Source organism: Mangifera indica, chromosome 20 (genome assembly GCF_011075055.1).
Source record: "Mangifera indica cultivar Alphonso chromosome 20, CATAS_Mindica_2.1, whole genome shotgun sequence".
Lineage (NCBI taxonomy): Eukaryota > Viridiplantae > Streptophyta > Magnoliopsida > Sapindales > Anacardiaceae > Mangifera > Mangifera indica.
In genome coordinates, this window is record NC_058156.1 from 1,149,113 (window position 1) to 1,168,189 (window position 19,077).

Below are 19,077 nucleotides of genomic sequence, written 5' to 3' on the forward strand. Positions count from 1 at the left end.
TTTTATAATATATCAAAATCAAACTCTTAACTTATCTAATTTAGTAGTTATAAAATTAATTATTAAATCTGTGATTTGTCATATTTACTATGATTGATTCAATCTCAAAAAATACTGATCCGACTAAATGATCAAATTGAACAAGTAACTGATTTTTCAAATCAATTACAAATTTCTCTATTTTTAACAACTAATCAATTAATCGAATCAGATTTAAAAATGTTAAACAAAAAATAATAAATTATTATATCAATTTTTAAAAATTGACAAAAATAATAATAAAGTCAAATTACCTTTCGAAATTAGGTTTAAAATTGGTTCACCAAAAAATCGATACATATAATTAATATTTTTTATTTGATTTAAAATCAGTTAATCTCTAAACTAGTTCAATTTTAATTTATAATTATTTCAACTAAAAATTCGATTTGATTCAAAATAATATCAAACCCATTCAACAAGTATGTTTTGAACACCTTACGTAACTTTTGCTGAAGATTATCGAACTCATATTTGACAAGGAAAGTACTTTGAAATTATGGAAATGTGTTTTGGGTCCTCTAAATGATACTATACAATGGTTGAATTGAAAGTCATTGCTCTTGCCTTGCATGAAGTTGATCAAAATTTCCCAAAGGTAGGAGTTGAATTGAATTGAATAAATAATTGAAAAAAGTAACATCATATTTGAAGATTTTCCATGTAAATGGCCACACAACTTTAACTTTCCACACTAACCTTTGTACTTTCCACATTAAGCTTTATACTTCTGAGGTGGGATTTTCTTAATCAGGGTTGTAAACCAACCAAGTCGTTCGATGACTTGGTTTGGTTTGATTATCGTTTAGTTAAGCTCAAGTTTGAGTAGTTTAAGTTCGGTTTTCAAGTTAAATTTGAGCTTACTATTGTTAGGTTTGGTAAGCTTGCAAATTCACGATTTAACTTGAGTTTACTATTGTTTAATGTTTACCTCTATATTTATCTTATTGATCTTGAATAAGAAGGTAATTTATAAATATATAAATTATAGAGTTTAAATATAATTTGTAAAGCTCAACTTTTTAAGTTAATGAGTTTGAACTTTGCTCATATACTATTGAATCAAGCTCGAAATAAATAATATTCGGTTTGATTATAGTTAGGTGTGGATATAAACTAGACGAGTCCAAACACCCTTCAACTAGAATTTGGTTCGAATGAAAAATGGTTTAATTTGAGTTTGATTTGAGTTTGTTGAGTTATAATTAAGGGTGACCTCAAGTTCTGTTCAAATGAAAAATAATTTGGTTTAAGTTTATGATTCATTAACAAAACGATATCGTTTTACCTAAACAATATTTAAAATCACTTATTTGAACAATTAATTTGAGCCGAGCTGGAGCACCAATTCAAGTCATTTCAAATTAAAATCAAATGAATTCGAATTAAATTAAATTAAATTAAATCAAGTTAGCTTTTAAGATTGAGGCAGCGCGGATGATATCTTGCCCTAATTATAGGTTTAGTCAAGTCCAGCCGTATAATGCAAGTAAAATCAATAATTCAATATATAAATTGTGTGTAACACATTTTGAAGAAGAAGGTAATGTAAAAATATATAAATAATGTATGGAGCTCAACCTTTTTAGGTTAATGAGTTTGAGCCTTGCTTATATGCGATTGAATCGTGCTCGAATTAAATCATATTCGGCTGTACTATAATTAGGGGTAGATATGAATTAGGCTAAGTATGAATATCTTGTGGTTTAAGTTCGGTTTAAGTAAAAAATGATTTGGTTTAAGTTCGATTCAAATGAAAAATAATTTAGCTCGATTTGATTCAAGTTCAACAAGATTTTGTAGCTCGAATCAATTGTTTGAATTTATGACTTAGTTCGACTTCAATTTATGACTCAAATTTATAGTTCATTGAGAAAATAATATTATTTTACTCAAATAATATTCAAAATCACTTATTTGAGTCATTAATTCGAGTTGAATAAAACCATAAATTTAAGCCATCAATTTGAACTACGAATTTGAACTAAATCAAATTATGAATTTGAATTACTAATTTAAGCTATCAAATCAAACTTGAATTGAATTGAGTCAAACATCTTTTAATTTAAGTTTAGTTTAATTTAAAAAATAATTCAGATCTTTTAATTTGAATTTAAATTAAATGAATTTAAACCACATTGACTCGAATCATATCGCCCTAATTATAGGTCTAGTCAGGTCTGGCCGTATAATGCAAATAAAATCAATAATTGATAAAGTAAATTGTATGTGTAACACATTTTGAGAAAGAAGGTACTGTATAAATATATAAATAATATATGGAGCTCAACCTTTTCAGGTTAATGAGTTTGAGCCTTGCTTACATGCGTTTGAATCGAACTCGAATTACATTATATTCAGCTCAACTATAGTTAGTGGTGTATGTGAATAAGGCCGAGTATGAATATTTTTTTATTTAAGTTTGGTCTAAGTAAAAAATAGTTTGATTTAATTTCAATTCGAATAAAAAATAATTTGATTCGATTTAATTCAAATTCAGTTTAATTTTATAGCTCGAATCAGTTGTTTGAATTTATAACTCAATTCGATTTAAATTTATGAGTCGGATTCATGATTTTAGTTTATGATTTATTAACAAAATAATGTCATTTTATTTAAATAATATTTAAAATCATTTATTTGAGTCATTAATGCGAATCAAACTGAACCATGAATTCAAGTTATCAATTCAAACTGATCCAAACTACGAATTTAAACTAAATCAAGCTACAAATTTGAATTATTAATTTAAACTATAAATTCAAGTTAAACTCAAATCGAATTGAATCGAATCGAATATCTCATAACTCGAATTTAATTTGATTTAAAAAATAAATCAAATTTTTTAACTTAAACTTAAATCAAATAAATTTAAATTAAACTGAATTAAATTAACCTAACTCATATGATATCCTGCCCTAATTATTGGTCTAGTGAGATCGAGCCGTATGATACAAGTAAATTCAATAATTAATTAAATAAATTGTATGTGTAACACATTTTTATATGCCAATTTTACGTCACATCCACTGGAAACTTTTTAACGAGCTTGGTGGTGACTTTTTTAGTCATCGATTTTATTTTCTAATTAACAGGAAATTATAAAGGTTTCATGGAATCTTCAAAAGTGCGTGAAGAATACTTTACGTTAAATAGTAAAGTTAAAGCCATGACTTTGACTGTAAAGGGCCAGCGGAGGGCAACTGACTTGGTCTTGAAAATAGACATAATTATTCAATTAATTTCATTTTTTTTCTCAAATTACGCGGTTTGATTTGGACTCTTAATTCAGATTAATAAGTCTAGGAGTGAAGACTCAATTTGGTTTACTTCAAAACTGTCAATTCATGCTGAGATATTTTGATTTTTCTAATTGTTTACCCATTCAATGGGTTCAGAGGTGGATATTGACAGAATGATTATTAATATATCTTAATACGAATTTGACTTGAATAAAAATAAATTAGTTTGAATTCACTGATCTAAAGTTTAAACTGCCACCAAAAAGAGAATATCGGTCAGCCTTGAAGATTGTGGGAAGTTAGTAGACAACCGGAGCAGCGATGACCGTCAAAGGAAAAGAAAAAAAACCCTAAAGATGAAAAAGTAACTATTCAAACTTTGAGTAGGAGAAAATGTTACTTTTTCAAATTAAAAAAGAAAATGTGATAAAATATTAGTTTTTTAAAAATATTTTTAACTAAATGATATTATTGTCCTTAATTTTAACAAGAATTTTTAATAAAATAATAAATATTTGAGTTTTTAAAATCTTGTAGATAAGAGTTTCGAATTAGACCAAACCTTGGGTGAGAATAATCTTTTGGCCTAATTTTATTGTTACTCTTTTTTGAAATTTCTAGGCCAAAAAATGACAACTTCCCACCCAAGGTTACTTTTTCCCTTGTATAAATATATAGCGGCTTTTTTTTTATTATATTTATAGCCTAAAACATAAAATATTTAAAGTACGGTTAAATTTTATACTTATCCAACCAAATATAAACTCATCTAATCAAAACATAAAACTTACTCATTTATCTAGTCAAAGGTAAGATATGAGATAAAAATATAAAATTTTTTGATAACTTTAATAATAGAAAGGTTGGCTAGTCGATCAAGTATCCAATCAATCAATTTATTTTTAAAAATTAGTTAATCGGATGCTCGATCAGTTGGTCAATCCATCCAATCAATCCTAAATTTCAAAATATTTTTTTAAAATCAAAATTAAATTAAAAATTGACTATATTTATATCAAGAAAAAATAATTATATATGTATAAAAAATAAAAAAGGTATTTTTATTAATATCCTCAATTTACCTCCTACATGTTAAATTTGTTAATATATTCTGTTAAATTTTTTTTATAAAATTGTCATTTGGTCAAATTTCTATGACGATCAGACGTGTGATTGAGACATTGATTTTTTTTAAAACTTAAATAGTAAAAATTAGTCAGTTCATTAAAAGTTGGGCGGGATTTTGTCATTTGGCCAAATTTCCGTGACAAAGAGATCAAGCGGGCGTCGATTTTGGGCTCAACAATTTTAGAGTTGAATCATTTATAGGCTAATTTCAAGTTTGACTTAGTTAAAAGGTCGGCCCACGGATTAATTAGTCCAATCGACTAAGCTGATCAATACCATTAAAATGATGTAAAAAATAATATAATTAAAATTTAAAAATAAATTTTAGTAATGTTGAGCCAGCATAATTGTTGGAATGGTCTAGCCTAACGGTTAAATCGAGCTCTAATTCAATTCATTTGATTGACCCTCGTACCAATCTAATATAATTAAACAACGGTTCGGCTATGAATATGAATGTTTAAGCCTACTTATTTTGCTAATTTTAATATATTTTTCTCAAGAAACAACTTCGGTTCAAAGTAAACTACGAGTTAATCATAGAGCCGTAAGTTTTAATAAAATACTGATGTTTAAATCAAAAGAGTTAAGTTTGAATAAAAAATTAGATACATTTTCATAAAAGGGTTTGGATTCAAGTCTATTCAGGATAAGTTTGAGTCTCAATTCATTGACCTTAAATCGTTCTCAAAATGAATTTTTTAAATTTAAATAGATATTAAATTAATTTTGTTCGGATATGAATCAAACCAAACCATACACTAAAGACGGAAAATTATAATCGGGCCCTTGGTTGGGGCCGTTGGGCTTTCAGATTCCTGTCCAAGCCTGACCCATTATAAAGACTTCTACAGTCGCAACTGATGCAAAGCAATTTTGGCTATACGGCATCCTTTAGTTTCCAAAATCTATTGTTTATTCATTTGCCGTCTTCTTTCTGCGAAGGAGCTATAGACAGCCGTCGTCGTCATCAATCTCTCCAGAAACTTCTTTTTGTTTAGCGGTGACACGGAGAGCGATGGGTGGAGCTCAGGCTTTGAAGAGAATCCCTCGCATCAAGTTCCCTGAACGACGCCCAAAACCTTCCGGTATTTTTTTTTGCTATTCTTGTTTGGCTTCAATTTTTTTTTCATAAATCGTGTGTTTACTATTTGATTCGAAATATAGATCTTGTTTACTTGTATAAGACGACGTATTTACTTGTGTATAATTGCATGAAATGAATTTTTGTTGTGTAATGGATTTTTCAGCTAGGTTGTGGTTTTTGAATATTGTATTATTCATGGTTCTTTGGGAACTTTTGTAATATTTTTCAGTGCATTTTATTATTTTCTTTCCAGGTTCTGCAACTGCAACTCAGTCCCAATCAGCATCTTCATCTGTTGATGCTTTTTTCACTTCATTCTCTAGTTCAAAGGCGCCTGCATCTGTTGGAGGAAAAGCTTCTCTTCAGCCAAAACGAACTCCGGTATCCAATGATGAAATTGAAGCTATTTTGGTAACTACTGTTATATTAATCCACAATTCAATTGTATTCATGCATAGGATGATAATGTATAATTAACTGCATAATTAAAGTAGAGTTATAGAATAGCTTGAATGAGTCATGCTTCTGAATCGGTAAAGCTCCAGAAAATCTCCTAATTGCGTTAACCAATTTTCCTTTCATGAAACCTCCAATGATGATTTTATATGGGTAAAGTTGTTGTGTTAAGGTTTAAGAGAAGGGGCCTAGTTGATATAAGATATTTATTGGACCCTAACAAACTACTCAAAAGATATTCTATAATGGTCTTCTTCATGGCAAGTATACTGAGTCCATTTAGCATACAACTCCTTTTGGGCTGCAGTACTCTGATCAATGGGTTTGGGTGGTTCTTCTTCTCGCAAGGCCATATCAATATCAACTATCCCTAGTGCAAATTCAATGTCTGATGTCTATCTCTTGAAGTTGCTTCCGATTAGGACATCAACCGTGCACTGTTATTGTTCACTATAATGGTGACTGATTTCAAATTGAAATAATGAAACCGATGGACAATTTACAATTAGAATAGCTTTAAAATTTCCCAAGTTACTCATTATTGGTATTCCTAGTGGATAAGCTATCATTTGGGCAGAGAAAATAACATGTTATTAGAGTCCCAAACACAAAGATTATAAAACCATATGAAGACCTTAAAAATGCATGACTTTCAAAAGAAGTATCCCCTTTGATAGATAAACTCACTGGAACACTATAATAGAAAAACACATGTCGATCGAATAAAGAACTACCATTGGGTGTATTGAATCTATTCATGACTAGTGTATTTTCAAGAATTAACCTTTTGCTACCATTAATCTTAATACTTATAATAACCTCTTTTGGGCAGGAAACCATATGTATTAAATCTAAAGAATGAATCATTATCGAGTGGAAAAATTCATGAGTCCTATTGATAGACCATTTTGATGATTAAACATTCTAACATAAGGTGTAGGGAAGTTGAGTACCAATAAATTGTTGTCATGAACACAAGGTAGTCTATTGGTGCTATTGTGTGTGCATCAAAATACATGATTTCAACCATGAATTCTTATTTGTCAGGCTGGTACATTTTGAGCGCTCTGTGTGTTCTTACTGCGTTCATCAGTTCACTGTGGGTATTAATGATGGCTGGGATGTAGATTCAGTGTTAAGAGTAAACGAATTGGAAATAGATATTTTTTATTTTGGTTGCTCTTCAGTATATAACTGGTTCTTCAATTTAAAATGCTTCACACATTTCACTTTTGCTCAGAGTGTAATCTTTTCTTTTATTAACATAATTTTTTGTTTCTCATAGTACATATTTAATTATTATGTATTTATTGCTCTATCTTGATCATCTTTTGGCAGTTGGGTGGCTGCATATGATTTGTGAGTTTTGATGGAGCATAGAGAAAGGAAGACAAATTTTGCTTATTTTCTGAGTACTTTTCTTTTCTGAATGTCAAACTGTATCTTTACAGCAACTGTTGCATTGTGAGGATTTCGTGATATAAAGAACAACCAACTAATTGACTTCAATAATGGACATGGTAGGAGCTGAAGTTTTTCAGATTCATATATATCTTATTTATTGGTTCTTGTTGTTGGAGGATTTTTAACAATTGTCAGAGTTGCACACAAATGCACCTAAAATTACACACCTGTAGCAGGAAATATTTATATCATTGTGATCCTTTGTTTTCAAGCATTATTGAAAGGATTGCAGACATAGGATTTTTTTTGTTTCTGGAGCTGCCTTTTCTCTGCATTTGAGTTCATCGTGCCTGAAAGTTAGCAAGCAATCCCAATTTCCTCCCTCAAACAGAACCCCTACCTTCCCAGAAGTGATTCTCTGAACAATGCCACGGTACATTTAGATTGGGTTATTTGGATTCTTCACAATGGCAACCATGCCAGGCAGTATCGGCAGTTCAGGTGGCTTTGGCTTCTTTGTGGCAGTCAGCCCTATAATATTGTCTGAATCTGCAACCATTGGTTTTTTGAGAGGTGGGGTTATCTCAATAAATTGCTCCAATCCCTTTTCCCGGCCTGGAAATTCTCCGGTTAACCCCATCAGCTCCTTCTCGAATTCATCTTCTGGAACACTAGCAACTGCTTCTGGTGCAGTACCAGCTGAATATTCTTTCTTTTCACCACCAGTTTGTGATTCTCGTTCTGATGCATGCCTCTGAAATGGTTTGTGAGGATGCCAGGAGATGCGGTTTTGGCCAAGAAAGTGGGATATTAGAGGGTTGGGAGGTTGATTGGGGTGTGCATAATTTGATTCAAATTGTTTAAAAATTATTGTTTGGTTTAGGTTAAAATTTTTTTAAATTCCTTTTTTCAATTTAGATTGCAGTTTGAATGATTTTCAAATACATAAATACATATATACATATATATTTGAAAAAGATTTTTAATAAATAATTAGTTGTATATATATATTTGTTATATTTATTTTGTTATTTTTTTACATGTATATTACATATATATTTCATATTTATTTAGTATATTTTTATTATGTTCAAGAAAAGTATAGTTTAATTAATTTTATTAAAAAGTATATTATTTTAATTGGATTAAATCATAACTTAAATAAGATTAAATCATATTTTTTAGTTTGATTTTAAGTTTAAAGTTATTTAGTTTGATTTGAAATTTTTTTTAATTTTAGTTTATAAAAACTTTCAAATTCTGTCAATCCGAACGTACCACTAGAGGTTTATGGAAGATGTCATGCTTAGCAGAAGCCAGCCTTCTCTGAGGAAAAGTTAAAAAAAAAACAGTTGCCCTTAATTCTTGGCCGCAAAGTAGATTTATCGAATGACAATCCTCTCACTTTCAGATATGTGAATAAAATGTCACGTGCGCATATATTTGTCTATTTCATGGAAAAATGCTTTCTACACTTCGCTAAGAAAGGGAAAGAACAATTTCCCTCTAAGTTTTAGTTTAATTTAAAAAATATATTTATGATAAATAAAAAATTTAAACACCTATTTATAAATTAATTATAGTTAAAATTTTTTGTTAAAGACAGATATAAAATTATTATTTTATTTTTAAACTCTAAAATTTTAAAAATTTATATCATTTTTTTTCTAAATTTAAAAAAACTAATAATTTTTCTTATGATTAAATTTTAAAAAATTCACTTTTTCTCTTTTTCTAATTTTCAACTTTGATGGTTTAGGGAATTCGATTAGTGATTGAGAAAAAATGACAGTTTTTTCTAACAAAGCGTAGTCCAAATAAGGAAGAAGCAACGTTGTCCTTCGTCATTGTGGGTAGTCGTCTTTCGTCGTCCTTTGTGATCGAATTTGAATGATGGGTAAAAAATGACTAGTCATCAACTGGAATCATGGTGGCAAGAGAAAGGGATACAAATCCTAGGGTGAAATTTAAATTTTTTAAACTTTAAAAATAAGGTGAAGTGCTAGTTTTTAAACCTAGGAGAGAAAATGATATAAAATTTAAGGTTTTATAGCTTAGGGATAAACTCTAATTAAAAATTTTGATGACAGTTAATCCATAAGTGAGTGTTTGAATTTTTTATTTGTTATAGGTATGATTTTGAGATTAGATTAAAATTTGGGTAGAAAATAGTGATTTTCCCCACTAAGAAACCACCATTTTTGCTACAAAAGGGCCTACCCAACACTTTAGCCGAACTCATTTGAATTTTTTTAAACCAAACTTGATTTTTGGTTTGAATGAAACCATAAATTAAAACTGGCCGAATAAAAATTACTGGATAAGCAAACTAAATTTATGGTTCGTTGTTTTTACCGAATTTTCATAGTGACAATCATTTCAAAGTTGGAATGGTTGTTTTCGCTTTGGATGTCATATTTTCTTTATTTATTTTTTCAATTAATTCAGAATGGTGAATAACCGATTAAACGGGCAATATGAAAAATGAGCATTTTAATCTTTTTATCTTATAAATTAGTTTAGCTTGATTAATCGGTTTGCAAATATTGCCAAATTGGTAACAAACCAAAAAATTTGGTTTGTTCAACATTCTAAATGGTAAATTGAATCGGTTATTTGGATATTTTATTTTTTAATTCGATATCAATTTGGTTTGATTTTCAAATAATTACGAACAACCCTAACCATCCATGGTCAAGTGCCAAATTATGCCGAAGTAAAATTTACGTTTAGTAAAATTGAAGTTGCTTGTTTACCTTAAAATTGAAGATTGCAGATCTAATAAACAGCTCAAAATAAGATTTATCCTGAATTCTGCCAACTGTTACCAATTCTGAATTATTCTATTTATGTTCCCGTGGGCCAATTTAACCCTTGGTGGGTCATGACATGACTAAAGTTGATAAGGTTTAGTGGGTTTGGTTCGATCTCATCTCAAGTAGGGCGAAAATTACATAAAAACCACTCTCTGATGGTGTTGATAAGAGCTTTTATCGAAGATTCTTTATCGACAAAGAGTTCTCATTATCAATAAAGATCTTATCCTTATTTTATAATACCAAAAAAAAATTATAAAAAAAAAGAGATATTATTTAAAGATCATCAGAGAAGTGTTTTCGTTACCTGATAAATTAAATATAAAAAATTAAAAATTTTAGAAAAAAATGTTATTTTTTAAAATTTAGATTAAAAAATTATTAATTTTTAAAGTTTTAAGAAGGTAAATGATATAATTAACAGATTTAATTAAATTTAACTTTTTATAGATAGATAAATAAGATTTTTAAAATTAAAAAAAGAAGTGTGAGGAAACAATATACTACTTGGTCGTTTGGCCCTGAATTAATTAAATCTAAAAAATTGACACTACTTGGTCCGTATACATCCCCATGGGGGCTTTGGACTAACCAAATCTCATCATAAAGTTCTTGCAAAACCCACTTGGAATCTACTTACTGTCATCATAGGGACAATTGATTGTCCCATCTTAAAGGAAGCATATAGGTAAGTCTGGCTTAAAGGTGGATTATGGAACCCTAAAGGTAAATTTGAGTTAAATCAAGTCTAAATAAAGAAATTAACTCAAGCTCAAAAAATTTTAGAAAATTTAACTCAAATTAGCAGCAAGTTGTTGAAGAAGTCACCAGAAATCATCTAAGAAGGAAATTAATTGTTTATAGATAAATAAAAGGAAAAATTGTTAAAGAAAAAACCGTAAAAAAATTTGAAATGTTACGATAAAAAATGAAAAAGTCACTTGAAAGATAAATCTATCAGTGATTTTTTTAAAACTCGTTTGACTCAAAGATCTAATTTGAGTTTGATTCATTTGAATTAAATATTAAATCAAATCCGAACTGGATTGGTTAGAATTCATCTTTATTTAAATGCGTAAAAGTTAAAATACTGTTTTTTTCTATAACAAGAAATTCTATTTGAATTGAGTCACCTCTTCAAAACTAAATCAATTATATTAAACAAATAAAATTTTAAATCTAACGATTAAATTTATAATTACCGAATTAGATAAATTAAGAGTTTAAATACAGACCTATTTCGTCTACGGTCTACCTATCAACTCAGCAGCCTGACAAGGCTAAAACCGTCATTTGAATTGACTTTAACGATTAAAACTACAAAACCATACGGCTATACCGACCAGTCATATCGTTAAGGTATATGAGATAATGAGGCATGATGAGAGTCAAACAGCTTTCCGTGAAGAGAAGATCCTGATCCTCTTTCTCTTTCGTGTTCTTCTTCTGTTACCTTAACCCTCTTAAACTGGTAAAAGCCCCATCTTTATCTCTTCCTTATATAATTTCTAACTTGTTTATTATGTTTGAAGTTTCATTGGTCCGTACAGTTGGTGATAGCTTTTGATTATTAGTATTGATTTGATATTGTCTTGATCAGATTCAGGGAATTCAAACTTGTCTCCTGTTGTTGCCTTTCGGGTGGATGATGTTCTAAGTTAAGTTATACTTAGTGAAATATAGCTGTGAGAATTTGCTGAAGAATTGTGGGTTGATTCATCAACTTTTGATGTTTAGATCTTATTTAGTTGAAATCTATGCTATTGGGAGTTGTTTTGGGTTCTAATTGTGGGAAATTAATAAGTTGCTCGGTGCTCAAAGGTTATGAATTCTGTGATGTTTATTTGGAAGATTGCATTTGTAGATCTTTCTTAATTTGTGCAGTTATGGAAGTTTGATGACAATTTAGTAATCTTTGAGCCCAATATGCATATATACATTTTTTCCTGCACCGACATGGCATTAGAACAAAATTCTTAATTAAATTATGTCAAGAAAAAGAGGGATCTTTTTTGCTGATTGCAACTTGGATTATCAGTTAGATTACTCATCTTTTTCTTTTTTTCTTTTTTTGCTTTTTCAGGTCTCAGATATTCTTTCTCTGTGCTTTAAATATAGCTTCATGGATGATAGTCTTGGGAAGATAAAGGTTGTCCCGGATCACTTTCAAGTTCCAACTCCTAGTGTGGAGTCTCCTCAAAGCAGTACTTCATCTGTTTCACACCCAAGAACTGACAATTCTTTGAGGTATTTATTCTGAAAGGCAAAGAAAAAGGAGAAAAGTAAAGTTAACTAGAGTAGGTTCAAGCAACTTTGAATTGATTTTAGTGTGGTCTTATCTGGTTTAGCATAGGTCAAGTAGCTTTTTGTGGACTCGGAAAAAGTTGAAAAGTGCAGCATTCATGCTGAATTTGTTTAGCATACGTGGGCTGCCCTGGGTTTCCAGCTCTGATGGTCAGGAAAAGGTTTGTTGAAGAACTTTTTTCCAGCCTTAACAATTAAATTTAGTGAAACTTCTGCTGTATGAGTCCCCAAAATGTTTTGACTTGCAGGTTGAGTTGAGTGCTCCAGAATTAGAATCACTTCGAACAGAACTTGCTGATTTAGAAGAGAGGGAGGCTCACTTGAAAGCTCAGTAAGAGAAACTTTATGCTTCACTTAAGAATTGGTTAACATTTCTGGCTATAAATCATTATATCAATCAGTGTGTGTGTATATATATATATATATATATATATATATATATAGAGAGAGAGAGAGAGAGAGAGAGAGAGAGTCATTCTTGGCTGTATCTTTTTGTTTACTATCTGTGCCTTAAGTGCTCAATCTGGGTTGAGTTAGTGATTGACCAAAAGGGATCTTTGTTCAGCTGAAAGACATTCTTTCTTCTCTGTACTTAGCTTTGTTTCCTCTTGTCTTATATAGGCTGGAAAATGTTGATGAAATTTTACGGTCTGCGCGTCTGGCTGGTTATCTGTATATCAGAACTGTAATGACCATCTCTATGTCACTTATTAACTTCATGTCAGTTTATCGCTCATTAGTTTGTGCATGCTATGACACATCCTGTTGCTTTCCTTTCTGTTTTCTTTCACAGAGGTGGAAGCCTCTACCCGGAGAACCTCCCCCCCTTGATGATACTGATGTTGATGACTGGCTTCCTCGATTTGTAGTCCTTCATGGATTATGTATTTTCTTCTTTATGAAGTCCACAGGTTGTTGATTATTACTGATAATCCTAATTCCTAAACTTCACTGTCAAAATATGTTTCAGTTCCTGTTTCTCTATTTATTTAGCTACCACTGGTTCTCTATGCAGATTTAAGCCCTCTGGACTCCACCCTGTTATCTGATATTGTTGAAGTAGGTTCTCTGCCAAGCTTTATGCGAGAAGATGAAGAAACACGACATTCCTTTTATGTCTTAACTCGACATGGGCTGCGATACGAGTGTTCAAGTATTTCCAAGATACAGGTACTACTAGTTAGTCTACTTTTTTCATATGGATGGCAGCTAAATTGATTTGTTCTATTCTCATATATGCCAATCTTTACATAGCTATCTGGGCTTCAGCTTCTTGCATATTATATCGATTGTCAAAAGTAACAAATTCAATCGTGTTTTTTTTTCTCCTTTTTCTCAGGTGGATGCTTGGTTGTTGGCTTTACAAAGTGATTGTAAGTTGGGTTCTGATCCAAAAGACTCCCAATGGGTAAAGTAAAGTTGTACATAGGTCACTGACTGCTGATGTTGAAGAATGAAATCAGATAGTGGATTACTAACTTATTCTTTATGTTTTTGTACAGAAAAACAACATTCTAATTCAATAAGAATCAATGGTTATTATCATTTTAAACTGGTATAATTCATAGTTTTGACGAAAAACACAAGCCCATCAGTGTACCATTTGCTAGAATTCTGGGCTGCCCTTTACTGCTGAAGTTTTTATAATTGCTGTGATTCTTGTGCATTTGAGGTCAACTTAAGCATTGCAGTGTAAACAACAGCTTTAGGAATGAGCAGATACGCAAATCTTGCTGATGGGTTATTAAGATCTGATATTTTATGATCTTGTTATGTGGTACTTGCAGCTTCCTATTTTTAAGATTCAGGGTTTCTTGAAGGTAGCAAGAATATACTTGCACCCTCTGCAAAAATTTGTCCTTTCTGCTGAGGCCAAATGACTATTTCCTACCCTAACTTTGATGAAGTGGAAAATTTTCATCCTTCAAGTTTGAAAAATCTAATTTCTCACCCGGTAGTCATTTGTGCTTTTGGCAACTTTCTTCGTGTCAATAATAAGAGAGCGATTTACATTTTCCGATCCACGGTACCTTTTTACATATCTTAACTTAATATTTGAAGCATAACAATTTTACCATTTACGTGTTTGAAAACTTTTAATTCAGTCATTATAATAATGTTAGAAGCCTTAACTATAGTTGTTAGCTCTTCGAGGGGGAAAACCATTACCACTGTTGAGCCCTTTTCAAGGTCAAAAAATCTTGAAGTTAAACACCACCACAGAATCATTTGAAGTGAGCAACCTCAATGAAGTTAAATGCACACGGTAGAGGAGTTTCGGAAGTTGGTGGTGAAGCTTAAGGGAAAACATTAACAATGGGAGAACGACGTAAAGTGAGCACTAGGTGATGAAACTATTAGGAGCAACAGGGCCTGAAGTCCAGACTAACAATGACTGGGTGATAGAGAACATAAACAAAAGGACGAATAGTCTGTGTGACGATCGGAAAAGAGAACGATGCAAGGTGAGCAAAGGAGGCGACACAACAATGGCTGCCCAAGGTAGTGGAGGCCATTGGTTGAGACATGAGTAAGAGAGTGAATGTGATGCATTGATTTTGGAAAGGCCAAATGACTTGTTCCCACCCAACATTTGGTAAAACCCCGAACTTATGTATGTTAATTTTTAAAAGCTCAGATTACTATTATTATTATTATAATTATTTAGTTAAAAATATTTAAAAATTTATTACAATTTCTCCATCGATTTAAAAATATAATAATTTTTTTCGTTCAAATTTTGAATTCTCTTAAGGTTTCTTTTTCTTTCTTACCATTACCATTCTTATTATCGAAGATTAAAAAACGATGAAACATTTTTTATAATTGAAGATCGATATTATCTTTAATTTAAAATCATTTAATTATATTATAAATAATTATGCACTTAACACGTAATCACTGTTAATACATATATCAACAATGTTTACTATAATCTTACCAAATAAAATAACATGGTCTGCAATTGATTCAGAAGAAAGTTGCGATTCATTTACCTTTTTGTTCAACTTTCAGATGCCTTTGAAAGCTTTGACAAATCAAGAACTTTTCCATCCCTTATTCAAATAAATTTATTGAAACACCCTTTTTCTCACCAATCATTAATCGTACTTTACATAGAAAACAAAAAAGATCTAGCGCCAAACTGATCCAAACAATTCGGGTAGGGTTTGACTGGACCAAACACATCATCCCATAGCTCAAGAATCTCCATATAAATATTTTCTTTCTTGCTTTCAGCTTTTTTCACTATTGGGTTTCATTTTCTGCTCATTTTTCACTCCGAAAATGAGCTCTTTCATTGCCAGATATGCTTCTAGAGCCGCCAGGTCGCTCCTGTCTGTTTCTAAGAACGCCCGTTCTTACTCTGGTGAATCTTTTGATTTCATTTCTTTGTTTAAAGTTAAATCATTTGACTTTTACGTTGATTTGTTTACCGTTTTATTGGATTCATTATACTTTTATTTCAATTGATATGATCTTGATATATAATTGTTTGGCATCGTTTAACCGTAATAATTGGGTTGATTTGTTATTATTGCAGAACGGCGAGCTGTGGCTGCAGCAGCGGCTGTTACATTCAGTGGGAAGGTGCCTTTTCTCGCATCAAATTTCGGTAGGGCTGGTTCCTCAAATGTGTCTCGAGGATGGCTATCTGGAGCCCTTGCCCTTCCCGCGGCAGGTTGGGCAATTAATATTGCTTCGCCCTTCTCTGTTGTGTGTATATAATTGATTTAGTATGTAATGAGATCTCTGAGATTTGGATTTGTTTTAAATATGACTTACTCTTCAGAGTAATTTTTTTCAAGTGACTGAAATGAGATGATGGTTTATATGTAAAGGGTCTGAGCAGAGAATTTGTGTTTGTGGTTTGATAAAAAAATAAAAGAGGAGAGTCTTCCACAATGATCAGTGACTGTGCTTTGGGGATGGTAATGGAAGAAATAATTGGCTTTGGATTTTTGCTAGTCTTGAATATTTATCTCTCAGTTTTACCCAACATCCTGCCTTAATCCCCAAATGGAACATGTTTAAGCAATCCTTTTTCTTCTGCAACGATCAAAATTTTATTTTTCTGATCCTTTTCATTATGTTTCTCTAAATTGCCTGAGCAGAAATCAGTATGTGAGGAGTAAAATCATCAAGAAAATGTAGTAGGTAGAGTTTGTGATCGGTTTAATAAAACTTTTTGGTTCATATACCTTACTTACAACCATGTTAATCTGCCTGCTAGAGGTTGATATGAGAAAAGAAAGGAATTTTAATGATAGTTTAGATGATCTTAATCAATCATGTTATTGCTACAATAGAGCAATAACAAGAACTTTAATAGCTTTATGAAAGGGTGGCTTTATATATTATTTCATGATATCACTGATTTTTTTTCTGTCTGATCTTTTCCTTTGTGCTTTTCCATATTGTTGCAGTCTGCATGCTCCAGGAGCAGGAGGCACATGCTGCAGAGGTACTTGGTCATTGTTTTAGCAAACATTAATTTACTGTTACAGTAACCTTGTTAATCTTTCTTCACTGTGATTCATTCCATTAATAAATAATTTCCATCCATTCAGTTGGAGCGTACTTTCATTGCTATCAAGCCTGATGGGGTGCAGAGGGGACTGGTAAGATAAGCATTGAATCTATATTCATTGCTCACAAAGCATCGAATCTATATAAGCAACTTAACCAACCCATTTTTGTTGCTCATTTGCATTCAATGGTTGTGCTTAGGCCTAAAATGCATTTAATGAGCCCTAAGTCTATTATCCAACTCCAGAGTTGCTTCTTCTTCTTCATCTCTCTGTCTTTTCTCTATTCCTTTCCCATGTTAATCTGTGTTTAAACATTAATGTTAAAGAATTTATTCAAGTTTTCAGTTGGTTTGTGTGCGTTAATTAATTTCTGATCAAGAATTGGTTTGTGTTTTCCAGATCTCAGAAATCATATCTCGCTTTGAGCGTAAAGGGTTTAAGCTTGTGGCCATTAAAATAGTGGTTCCTTCAAAGGATTTTGCACAGAAGCATTATCATGATCTTAAGGAAAGACCCTTTTTCAACGGCCTCTGCGATTTCCTTAGCTCTGGCCCTGTTGTGGCCATGGTAAGAAGAATTAAAACTAGTATCATTCCATAAGATTTCAACCCTTTTGGCTGCCATACTCATTCAACTCACGCAATGCAGGTTTGGGAAGGAGAGGGAGTTATTAAATATGGTAGGAAACTCATTGGAGCCACAGATCCACAGAAATCAGAACCTGGATCAATCAGAGGTGATCTAGCCATTGTCGTTGGAAGGTATGTTTTTAGAGTAATACTAAATACACTAACAAGAGATAAAAACACGAGATTTTATCTCTAATTCGAAATCATTCAATCACATATAATGCACAACAACATCTAAACCTGTATTTTTACCCATTAATAATGTATGAAGTATTGTTGATGTTTTTTTAACCAGACATAATGTTTCAATTTACATCATCGTTTATGCCGGTGTTTGTATCCATTACCCCCGCATATTACAGTGCCTTGACGATCTTGTGTTTGCATTGCTGTGTAGAAACATCATTCACGGAAGCGATGGCCCTGAGACAGCCAAGGATGAGATCAAATTATGGTTCAAACCAGAGGAACTGGTGAACTACACAAGCAACGCAGAGAAGTGGGTGTATGGAGTCAACTGATAAAGTTTTTTTTTATTCCTTCTTTTTTGTGTTAGAATTAAATTTTTCAGAAGCCCTACATGAAGAGTGAGAGCAGCAGCATAATTTTTAGAATAAATTTGTTCCAGTTGAGGTGAACAATGCAACACCACTGCTCTGCCACAAACAGCCGGCGAAAATAAATTTTTGCAATAATTTATTACATCTCCTTCATTTAAAAAAATTTTGCAAGAAAATTGATTTTTGTGAGTCAATTTGAATTGTTTGAGTTCGAAATTGAACATTGATCAAATTATCAAATTCAAGCTAATTCGATTCAAATATTTAAATTTAAGTTGTTTTTTAACTGATTTTGAACTTTAGCTCGTCAAATTTGAACAGACTCTTTTAATATCTTTAGCAAGACTTTATTTGAGTTCAGTCGAGATTGAATATTGAATATATTTATAAATATTTTCTAAAATGACTAGGATAAGGTAATTTGAAAATTTTTTAATGATTCATTTTTGTATAAAAATATAATAATATTACTTATATTTTCATATGAATTTGTTTTGATTTTTTTTTTTAATATGTTATAGATATTAAAAAAATATTTTTTATTTTGTAATATTTTATGGAAACTGGATTATTTTTACCCAAAATTTGATTAAATATATTTTTATCTTTTATTTATATTAATTTTTTACAATTAATAATTATAAAAATATAAAATTTAGGATCACCCTTAAAATGATGTAATTCGATCGTAATTGTATTTGAGATTAATAATTATATTAATTTTGCAAGAATCACAATTAGATATCGTGATTCGATTTAAATTATATTGTTTAATACAATTTGTTAATCCCCCGTATAATTTAAACCAAATTTGGTTAAGAATACTATACCAGAAGTATTTTCGACCAGATCACATCATCGTAAGTGTAATTTGACTTAT

At 31.0% G+C, this 19,077-nt stretch overlaps 4 protein-coding genes across 6 annotated transcripts; 3 read left to right on the top strand and 1 right to left on the bottom strand.

Moving 5' to 3' along the window:
• The first annotated feature begins 5,289 nt into the window (after positions 1–5,289).
• LOC123204023 lies at positions 5,290–7,498 on the top strand. The gene is made up of 3 exons (XM_044620550.1): positions 5,290–5,497; positions 5,750–5,907; positions 7,291–7,498. Exons 1-3 carry the CDS (start codon positions 5,428–5,430, stop codon positions 7,306–7,308), a joined length of 246 nt encoding a protein of 81 aa, XP_044476485.1. The 5' UTR covers positions 5,290–5,427; the 3' UTR covers positions 7,309–7,498.
• Positions 7,499–7,795: 297 nt separating this feature from the next.
• LOC123204759 (NAD(P)H-quinone oxidoreductase subunit S, chloroplastic-like) lies at positions 7,796–9,204 on the bottom strand. Its single transcript, XM_044621561.1, has 2 exons — positions 9,160–9,204; positions 7,796–8,110 (listed from the first exon to the last, which is right to left on the bottom strand). Exons 1-2 carry the CDS (start codon positions 9,202–9,204, stop codon positions 7,796–7,798), a joined length of 360 nt encoding a protein of 119 aa, XP_044477496.1.
• Positions 9,205–11,488: 2,284 nt separating this feature from the next.
• On the top strand, positions 11,489–14,021 carry LOC123204615. 3 transcript variants are annotated; one of them, XM_044621376.1, is made up of 10 exons: positions 11,500–11,643; positions 11,773–11,829; positions 12,256–12,419; positions 12,526–12,637; positions 12,725–12,807; positions 13,098–13,161; positions 13,270–13,387; positions 13,492–13,646; positions 13,816–13,884; positions 13,979–14,021. In XM_044621376.1, the coding sequence occupies exons 3-10, from the start codon at positions 12,295–12,297 to the stop codon at positions 14,000–14,002; spliced, it is 750 nt and encodes a 249-aa protein (XP_044477311.1). In that variant the 5' UTR covers positions 11,500–11,643; positions 11,773–11,829; positions 12,256–12,294; the 3' UTR covers positions 14,003–14,021. The 3 variants fall into 3 exon arrangements, with proteins under 3 accessions (XP_044477310.1, XP_044477311.1, XP_044477312.1); XM_044621377.1 differs by having other exon boundaries at positions 11,773–11,813; XM_044621375.1 differs by lacking the exon at positions 11,773–11,829 and having other exon boundaries at positions 11,489–11,643.
• A 1,398-nt stretch (positions 14,022–15,419) lies between these two features.
• Positions 15,420–18,285, top strand: LOC123204616 (nucleoside diphosphate kinase 3-like). Its single transcript, XM_044621378.1, has 7 exons — positions 15,420–15,846; positions 16,021–16,158; positions 16,904–16,941; positions 17,048–17,098; positions 17,408–17,575; positions 17,657–17,769; positions 18,035–18,285. Exons 1-7 carry the CDS (start codon positions 15,765–15,767, stop codon positions 18,156–18,158), a joined length of 714 nt encoding a protein of 237 aa, XP_044477313.1. The 5' UTR covers positions 15,420–15,764; the 3' UTR covers positions 18,159–18,285.
• The last annotated feature ends 792 nt before the right edge of the window (positions 18,286–19,077 follow it).

Bases quoted from the DNA above. Each gene is read 5' to 3' on its own strand.
- LOC123204023 (XM_044620550.1), top strand. From the start codon at position 5,428: ATGGGTGGAGCTCAGGCTTTGAAGAGAATCCCTCGCATCAAGTTCCCT. The intron at 5,498-5,749 runs GTATTTTTTTTT...TTTTCTTTCCAG, and splicing joins ACGACGCCCAAAACCTTCCG to GTTCTGCAACTGCAACTCAG.
- LOC123204759 (XM_044621561.1), bottom strand. From the start codon at position 9,204: ATGACGAAGGACAACGTTGCTTCTTCCTTATTTGGACTACGCTTT. The intron at 8,111-9,159 runs GTTAGAAAAAAC...AAACCATTTCAG, and splicing joins CCTTATTTGGACTACGCTTT to AGGCATGCATCAGAACGAGA.
- LOC123204615 (XM_044621375.1), top strand. From the start codon at position 12,295: ATGGATGATAGTCTTGGGAAGATAAAGGTTGTCCCGGATCACTTTCAA. The intron at 12,420-12,525 runs GTATTTATTCTG...GGTTTAGCATAG, and splicing joins AGAACTGACAATTCTTTGAG to GTCAAGTAGCTTTTTGTGGA. The intron at 13,885-13,978 runs GTAAAGTAAAGT...GTTTTTGTACAG, and splicing joins ATCCAAAAGACTCCCAATGG to AAAAACAACATTCTAATTCA.
- LOC123204616 (XM_044621378.1), top strand. From the start codon at position 15,765: ATGAGCTCTTTCATTGCCAGATATGCTTCTAGAGCCGCCAGGTCGCTC. The intron at 17,099-17,407 runs GTAAGATAAGCA...TGTGTTTTCCAG, and splicing joins ATGGGGTGCAGAGGGGACTG to ATCTCAGAAATCATATCTCG. The intron at 17,576-17,656 runs GTAAGAAGAATT...CACGCAATGCAG, and splicing joins CTGGCCCTGTTGTGGCCATG to GTTTGGGAAGGAGAGGGAGT.